The sequence below is a fragment of the Cyprinodon variegatus genome, unplaced genomic scaffold (assembly GCF_000732505.1).
Source record: "Cyprinodon variegatus isolate N-32 unplaced genomic scaffold, C_variegatus-1.0 Scaffold142, whole genome shotgun sequence".
Lineage (NCBI taxonomy): Eukaryota > Metazoa > Chordata > Actinopteri > Cyprinodontiformes > Cyprinodontidae > Cyprinodon > Cyprinodon variegatus.
The window spans coordinates 1,320,124-1,329,039 of record NW_015150595.1 but is presented as its reverse complement, the minus strand read 5'-3'; the positions used below and the strand labels follow the sequence as shown (position 1 = coordinate 1,329,039).

The 8,916-nt window shown below is 40.4% G+C and overlaps 1 protein-coding gene across 1 annotated transcript in view; it reads right to left on the bottom strand.

Annotated features, from left to right (window-relative positions):
* LOC107086063 (phosphatidylinositol 4-kinase alpha-like) overlaps positions 1-8,916 on the bottom strand; it is a 77,972-nt gene that overhangs the window by 22,725 nt on the left and 46,331 nt on the right. Inside the window, 4 exon segments of the mRNA XM_015376804.1 lie at positions 992-1,276; positions 1,355-1,434; positions 5,194-5,349; positions 8,279-8,406. Of these exon segments, the coding sequence (XP_015232290.1) occupies positions 992-1,276; positions 1,355-1,434; positions 5,194-5,349; positions 8,279-8,406 (649 nt within the window).

Here is an 8,916-nt window from a genome sequence, read left to right as displayed (position 1 = left end):
AAGGTTGAATTTTTTTTTTTTTTTTTTTATTACTGTTTTTCATTTTTTTTTTTTGGAAAATTTTCAAAAAAAAAATTTTTTTTTTTTTTGATTACTGCTTTTCACTTTTTATTTTTGGAAGATTTTCAAAGATAAAATATTTTTTGAGTTCTATCTGCTACAGAAGCTGAGATATCAATAATTTACTAGGCGTTGACACAGTTGCTGAATTTACAGAAAAACTTCAGGTTTTAGGGGTATTTTTTAAAATCGGCCATAGGTTTTTAAGGTGTTTTTTCCAGGCGTTTTAGGCCTAAATGGGTTAAAAAAAATGCACCAGCGGCACCAGGCTATCAGAGTTATGTCTGCGCACAGTGCAGTATACTGTAATTAAACTTGCATGGTACTGTAATATAATTTAGTAAATGCGGAAGCTATCTGTTTCATTTCATTTTTCTCATTGAAAAACCACACAAATGGCATTTAGATGATATTCTGCATAAAAAAATAAGTGAAATAACTGTAAATTCGGATATAGTAATCAACCACTTATACTGTTTAAATTGGCTCTGGACCGACGTGATCACTATAAGAGGATTCCACTGTAATTCATGCAGGGATTATTACAGATTATATGGACACTGCAATGGGAAAGTAGAACAGGAAAGGAGAAACAGGAAAAAGGAGAAAAGATGAAAGAAAGAAGAGATAAAAGGAAGACAATGATAAAACGTCTTCTGTCTGCTTCATCACCCGAAAAGAGAAGTAAAACCACCTTTATTTATCTTTTTGATTAACTTTAATATGTTTACAAAGACAAAGGCACCAAAGCCCTAAGGTCTTTGTTCACAGATTCCTACAATAAGGTAAATTCGCCTCACAACTCATATCTAGCTCAGAAAGTGCAAATTAAAACTCTATTAGGAACAGAAAAAACATCTATCAGACACAAGGGAAAATGTTATCCCTCACTTCACTCTCAGATCCATGTCTAACAGATCAAGCAATAAACAGATTTCCTTCCCTTTAGGTAACACACTGAAGCTTTGTTTGCTTTTCTAAACCTCAGCTCGTCTGACTGAGAAGAAAAAGGTCACCTTGTAGGGAGTTGCATAGCCAGGTAAGGTGCGATGCTCCAGGCCAGGTTGACGTTGTCCTTCCACTGCTTCTCTGTCAGACTGATGTACTTGGACCTCCAGTTGGCGATGCTGGTCTCCACTGACTGCTCGGTGGCAATGGCCAGCTCCTGCGTGGACAGCGGGTTGTACCACGTTGTCAGGCGCTCAATCTCGCTGGCCTGTTGAGAGAGAAGAAGAAAGAAGCAAATGTAAAAGCCTTCTGAGCAAAGAGGGTCAACTAGGTGGTCTGAACTCACCAACAACGCCAGCAGCAGAGTGCGCCGCTTCATGTAGTACTTGTGGAGCTGCGTTCCTCTGTTGCTCTTCTTAGATGTGCCTTCAAAGAAGAGGAAGTGCAGAAAGTTAAACCTCTGAACTCAGTTTTAGGTTGTTTCTTTGGTCCAATCACTGCTTTATTATGTTTTTTAGATTCTAACTAAAGATTTTTTTAACACCCAGAACCAAGGGTGTAACTTTGTAATGAAAGTTGGTGGGGACACTTTAAGGGTGGTGACTGATGGACCTACAGTTACTCAACCCAAATGCTTTCATTAGGTCTTAGTATTTTCCAAAAATGAGCTCAAACATAGTTATTAAATGCTTTCACAAGAGAACCACAATACACTGATACGCTATATTTATAGGTAGTTAAAGAGATGCATTTTAGTGGATTACACATATATATACATATATATATGTGTATATATGTATTTATATACATATATACACATGTATATATATATATACATATATACATGTATATTAGGGGTGGAAAGGTTCACAAAATCCACGGTTTGGTTCGATTCACGGTTTCGTGGTCACGGTTTTCGGTTCGGTTCGATTTGGTATATGTTGATTGTTACACCGAAATCCCATAAAAACTTGTGAAATTAATGAAAAAATCCCCCAAAAAATAATGGATTGTAATTATTTTAAATGATCCGCGGAAACCCTGAATCATTTCCGTATGTTTTGCTTCTTTGAATTTAATCATCTCGTGTATGCTCTCTACCATCTCCAAGGGACTCAGAGCGGACCTGACGGGAGCCACGGTGGAGGCTGTATGCTTTGCTTTGTGCAAAAATCGTCCCATCCCTAATGTATATGTATATACATATATATATATATATATATATATATACATATACATATATACATAGTAGCCAAAAACATTAATGTAAAAAAATGTATGAATAACAGCCGGTTCCGATGCCAAAAATCGATATATTATGCATCCCTAGAATCTACAATTTCAGTTCCATACATCTATTTTATTTATTTATGAACCTTTTTACTAATGTTGATGCCAGAAACAAAATTTCGAGATATGTAGAAGAAGCTCTGCAGTCTGATTCTGTCTGCACAATAAGATAACATGCGTTAGTTTGAACCTGTACCTGGGAGTCATGGTCCTCTGAGAAGCCCAGCTTTTTTAGTAAAGAAGAACATTTAAACTATGTTTTCTCAAGCTTCTTGCATTATAACACTAACTTGTATAAACTTTTTTTTTGCCATTTTTATCTGATAAAGCTCTGTGTGTATAACGAACTGATTGTTTGGAGGCATCTCTAATTTTTATAAGCATCGGAGCCTATTCAAGAGCCTCCTAACTTTTTCACTTAAACATACATCGAAGTAGCTCCCCTTTACTCCTGATGTGCGTCTCTCCTCCAGCCACATAGCTACTCTCTATGCAGTTAAAAGCAACCGCAAATTAGCGGTCTCAAAGCAACAGATCCGATGTTACCTGTGGCTAAAGTAAATAAGCGGAAAGGGGAAAAAAAAGCAGAAATTACGTCGAGGTGCTAACGTCTCTGTTAAACACTTTAAAAAACTCTGAAAATTGAATACGAAAGGTGGATTCTTGATTCTCGACGTCGGAGTACCTAGAGTGAAGCGAAAAGACTACAACTGTGTAAACAGGCCCCATTTCCGTTTCCGGTGGCAGCGGAATATTGACTATTCCTACAGAACTCAATGGGATTTACAAAATGCTAAATAAAACACTACAGGAACGTTTTTTCTTTACGAAACTTTTTTTGGAACGTCATTGAACAGCGCTGACGACCCGGTGAGTAGCATATTTTTAAAAAAGAACGTTTAAGGTTGTTTTAAGGACATTATCGGACATGCTCTATGGAAGCCATTCTAAAGCAGCCAGGGGGTGATTCTGCATGAGCCAAAAAGCAGAGACAGGACCAATTGTCAAAATTTTGGTGTCGATCATTCGATTTCATCCTGGACACTACAGAAAATGGGCTTAAAGTGTTAAAAAGTGAACTTCTCCTTTAATAAAAGCGTTAAGAGAAGCGATAAGACTGAAGCTTTTCAGTCCTTGAGGACCGTCCCAAGAGGCCCTGTGGCCGTTTGGATTAATGTTGCGCCGATGCCATTTTTTGGCCCCGCTACCCGATACCTGGCTGTGCACTATTGGCCGATACCGATACCATCTGTTTGAAATTGATGTGTATGTGTATATTTTGGAGAACTGCATACTACCTGGATGTAAAATAATTGCTATCATGGCTTTGTCAAGCTGCTGCCTACCTTTGTGAAGCAGGAAAAAGACTAATACAAAGTGAATCCAGTAGAACTTTTTATTGCCTACCTGGAATAGGTGACAATAGTTGAATTTTGGCTCTCAAAATGGTATCAGTGCCCTATTTGTTGGTACTAGCCAATACCGATACCACCATTTTAGTGCTGGATTGGGGCCCCGCCTGATACAGCTTTCGGTATTGGTGCAACACTAGTTTGGATACAAGGTTTCTGGGCCATTATAGGTGGCACCCCATAGACCTAGATTTTACTATTTACATGCACAAATAAAGTGGATTGTGAGATAAGTCAAACTTTAACAATACCAGCAGTCAAGTCTTGATGTCTTAAAGTAGAGCTCTATTACGGATCTAGCCATGAGTCGATCCACCTGCTCTGTCAGGAGTCCGCTCATCTTATTGGTCCATAAGAACATGGAAAACTATCCATCTGCCAAACGATCCCCCCATTGTAAATGAATGGATACATTTGTCAAAGTCAATTTGCATGTTTTCAAAACAAAAACAAGGCTTTGATGAGCTACTGTATAAAACCTCGAACTCAACACTATTCCTGACATTTTGAATTGAAAAAGCTTCCTGGATGGGAAGTGAAATGTCTTCAAACTTGGGAACAAAGTTCAGTCGGCTGTTTTTTAACCTTTTTTGGAATATCTATTTCAGACATTTCCAGGCGTCTTCTGCTTCAGTTCATGTGTTTTGTTCGATGTTAGTCGGGTCTCAGCCTTCGTTAGCTTCCTGGGTCTGAGCCCTGAACGCCTCGTGCTTCTCAGCACTCCATGCAGCTGCAGTTCTGGACAATGATAGCACCCGAGGAAAATCGGTTCCTGGCAGTTTCACTATACTTTTTCAATAGATTATTATTTTTTTTTAGCTCTTTGTTCATGACTGAGAACCAATTTGCCCCAGACTATAAAACTTAAGGGTACCATATTCTACTTTTTTAAGCCTTTCAAAGTCACCTACAGGAAAATATATGATGAAGTTACACATTTAACCTCCCAAGAGAATCATTTGTTTTCAATTTGAGCGGTTTTCCTCCAAACCTGAAGAAAAACACTTCAGTTCAATTCCATGTATTTATATGCTTTAAACAGACAATTAAACAGGCTGCTTACACAGAGAAGCCGCCTCTTCCGTCTGGGTAGGGCTCTTTTTTACATTGTGGATATATCACCCCACTTTCTGAAGACTGAACAAAGTCTCAGACTTCTTGAGAGTTGCTTGATTGTGCAGATTAGCTGCTTAAAAGAGCCTTTTTCTCTAACATGCTCCGCCTCACATCTCCTCTCTCTGGGTGCAGCGAGGGACCCTTCTCAAAGATGCACAAATCAAGTGAAATACCATGACATTGATAAAGAAACAGAATTAAAACAGTTAAAAGCTCAAAGAAGTTGATCTTCTCACTATTTCAGCCCTAATGATCAGGTGCTCCAGATAGTGGCTGAATCCACCCATTAATCATTGATAATCGTCAGAGTCGCGTGAAAAGACAGAATCTGTTCCCTCTGCTGTCCTGCTGTAAGATAAACTCCTACCTGACTTCTTAGAGGTGGTGGACATCCCACTGGACAGCGGATACGTGTTGATCCACCCCTGTCCGCTCTGCTGGGAGCGTGAGCTGGAGTCCACGTTGCTCCTCATGTCAGCGGCATTCATCACTGACAGGCTGTTTAAAGATGGGTCCTGATTATCTGTTCACAGATGCACAAAATCAGGAACGACCGAAGCAAAAACAGCACTAGTCCAATCTGTGAAACCAGTAAATATGAAAACCTCAAGAAAGAATTCACATTTTAATGTATTCTAGGCTTTAAAAAAAAAAAAAAAAAAATCATCTTAAAGGTGCTTCGTCATGTTATGTATCTATACAAACAAATGGGACCGGTAATTAAACCACAATAAATAATGTCTGGCCTGATAGTGTTTAGATTCTCCTTTTTGAGCCTAAATTGAATACCAGCACTGGGTGCTGTGGGTGGATAGAAACAGAGGTGTCGCCATCTGCTGGTAGAACCACAGGACTATCAGAAAGCCGGATGGAAACTACTAAAGCCGGGCATACAGTGTACGATTTTCGGGCCGACTTTCCAGTGGTGCGAGAATTCTTCGATAGGGCCGACTTCCAGCTTGACCGCGCGTCGTGCATCGTGTAATGTACAGGAGGTAACGAGGGGCGATCAGCCTCTCATGTTTGAAATTTAGTCGGCCGTCATGGGCAAATCGCTCAGTGGGCAAACAAGGTTTCTTCTTCTTCTTTTTCCTCTGAGATGAAAACGCAGAAGAATGGCGGGAGTGTGAGTGAAATTGAGTTCTTTCCGTAAAATTGACAGACAGTAGTAGCCACGTTTGCTCAGCCATGTCTTTGTCCAAATACGTCGTCACCTTTTCTTTTTAGGGCTTTCAGCCACAAAATTGCACAAATTTCCAAAGCAGCGCGTTTCTCTCTAGTGAGCTTCATATTCCTCTTCTACTGGTTTGGCTTCCGGGTAGACGTGTCCGAGTAGCGTCGTCTCACTGCTGTGCTGAGTCCGACGTGGGTTTTAGAGCGTGCTGTAAACTCACAGTGTCCGATGAAACCCTGCGGTTTCTTCTGACAGCATGAGCTGTAGCTGCGTGCAACGATTGAATAGAGCCTAACCGTCCTGCAATGACTTGCTGAAAAGCTACAGCTCCGCGTGGCTGTAGACAAGACAAGTAAGGTCTTACTGGCTTTTTTTTTCTGAGAGTAGGGTGACAGGAAAGGGGGTAAGAGAGAGTGGCAGACACATGTGGCAAAGGACCACATCTAATCATAATTTTGCTTGTTCTCAGACCGTAGAGAGTAAGGTTAGCATTGCTATCAGTAGCGTCAATATTAATAAGGACGTTTGATCACACATCCATCAACTTAGAGACATCTGAACGCCTACGCAGCTTTAGCTTCTTCTGCAGCAAACACCAACGTTCAGAGTGCTCTGCTAATCATTATACCTCCTGCAATCAAATATATTTTTCTTTTTTTGCCCCATACTGAAATTTTGACTTTTCTTCATTATTTCCACACTTCGCTAGGAGGTGCTAACTGGCCTAGCCACCATAGGCTACTTTACTTCCTTGTTTACCCCATGTGCACATGTACAGTATCTTACCTTCTTTTCTATTGTAAATATAAACAAAAGGGTTTTATTTACAAACAAACTGAGCAAAAATAAAGAGTAAAACCGAAAATTAAATAAATAATACAACAGCAGGATGTGGTAATCTTAAAGGCCAATTTATGCTTTCGAAGCATAGCCTCTGCAACCGTCAAATCTGTCTTTGTGCGCGACCACATCCCTGAGCAGAGGTTCTGCAACCGTTGTCATGCACCTCAAAAAAATCCTGACTAAGCGTTGGATGGTCGCAAACCCGCGCAGACCTCAAGCGGAAGTGCGCAGACAAAAAGCAGCTGTGATTGGTCCTTGGTATGCCTCTCTGGCTGTCTGTGTGGTCGTCCTTGTCAATTCGGTGCCAGGGGGCGCCTTTTTTGAAAACCGAGGAACAACAATGAATAACCACTACGAAAGGTTGATCAGTCTTTTTGCCAACTCCATTAACAGAACCTGTTCCTCTTCAATGTCTAGCAACTCTAGATCCATCTCTGTGACCGTGATATCTTGCAGACGCACCATTGTTGTTTTGGAATATAAACATTCCTGCCGGTGCCGGCAAAGTTCTTGCGAGTTCTGAAATTAGGCTCCCCCTTGCGCTTTGGCGGGAAACTGCTGTGTGTCGACGGTGCAGAAGCATACCAGCAAAACCGGTTCGCAACCAGACCCAACATGTTTGCGGTTGCAGAAGTATAATCTGCCCTTTACTGGGATATAAAGTACAAAAATATAAATAACATGATTATGCACCTTTAAGGTTTATAGTTTTAATGTGTTTAGTATTATCTACATAACCTTTTAATAATAAAAATAATAATAAAAGTAAAAGAGCATGGTTGATGATGAGGATTTGTTTGGGAAGAGAGATGAATTTTTTGCTTCAGTCTTCTTCATGCATTTAGAAAATGGGGGACTGGGCCGTAAATGGAGGTAGAAGTCGCCTTAATCCACTGATACTCGGTCAGACGTGGTGGAAATCTGATCCAGGTTCTGGGATTAGAGCTCTAATCTACCTGAAGCTGTTGATGTAGATGAGAATGAAGGCATGTCTTTTTCTGGATCATCAGGAATGAAGACAGGAGTTTTTTTTTTTTTTTTATCTTTTGAGGATTTGGTTTCTTGTTTTGAGACCACACTGATCAGGTGGAGGATGGGGCAGACGGTTTGGGCTGATGGACAGTCATGCATCATGACGCTGATGCCAAATTTGTGCTTTTCCTCACAGCTGCTGGAAAAAGTAACAATCCAAAAGCTAAAAGACAGCAAGAGATTTTAGAGAATTAGAGAAATGGAAGTAAGGAAATTTAGAGAGACAGCAGCCCTGTGAGGAGAAGCCATGTCAAATCTGACACGCGTGACAGCATGCCCCTGCTTCCGAGCTCCACCGCTTCAGGCTTACTTAAGATAGATATCGGAGTAGTGCTGGACACGATAAGCGATCCGAATATCCCAGCAGACAGAGTGCTCGGGGCTGAGGTAGTACCAAGCTCACCGGGGGGGACCAGCTGGCACGCCGCCAGGTACTTCTTGTCCGACAGGATGCTGGCATAGAAGCGAATGATGATGCTGATGTCCTCGCGGAGACGCTTGTCCGCTTGGGTTGGAAACTTCGGAGCTGCGCTGTAAAGACAGAGAGACACTACCTGATTAAAAAACGCCCGGGATCACAGCAAGTTACATGGCTTATTAAAATAACCAGAATACAGCAGCAATTTCCATTATTTTATTTCAAATACAAGTAATTTGGCTCACTTAAAATAAAGAGAAAAAATTGTTTATGAGATGTGTCATACGTTATATGTGACAGTCCACCTCGGGAAGATATTAGACATCTTTCATCTATATGAAGTGTGCTGCAGCTTGTGATATTGTAAACATTTCTGTAATTATTTTTCTATAAAAAAATCTAATTAAATTGTTTAGCATTTATACTAACATGAATTGCATATGCATAATAATATTGCAAAAATTAGAAATATCCTTTCCAGGGGTGATGCTGAGAAACTAGTCCATGCATTTGTTACTTCAAGGCTGGACTATTGTAATTCTTTACTATCAGGAAGTCCACAAACTGTAGTTAAAAGCCTTCAGCTAATCCAAAATGCTGTAGCCAGAGTTCTGTGGAAAATG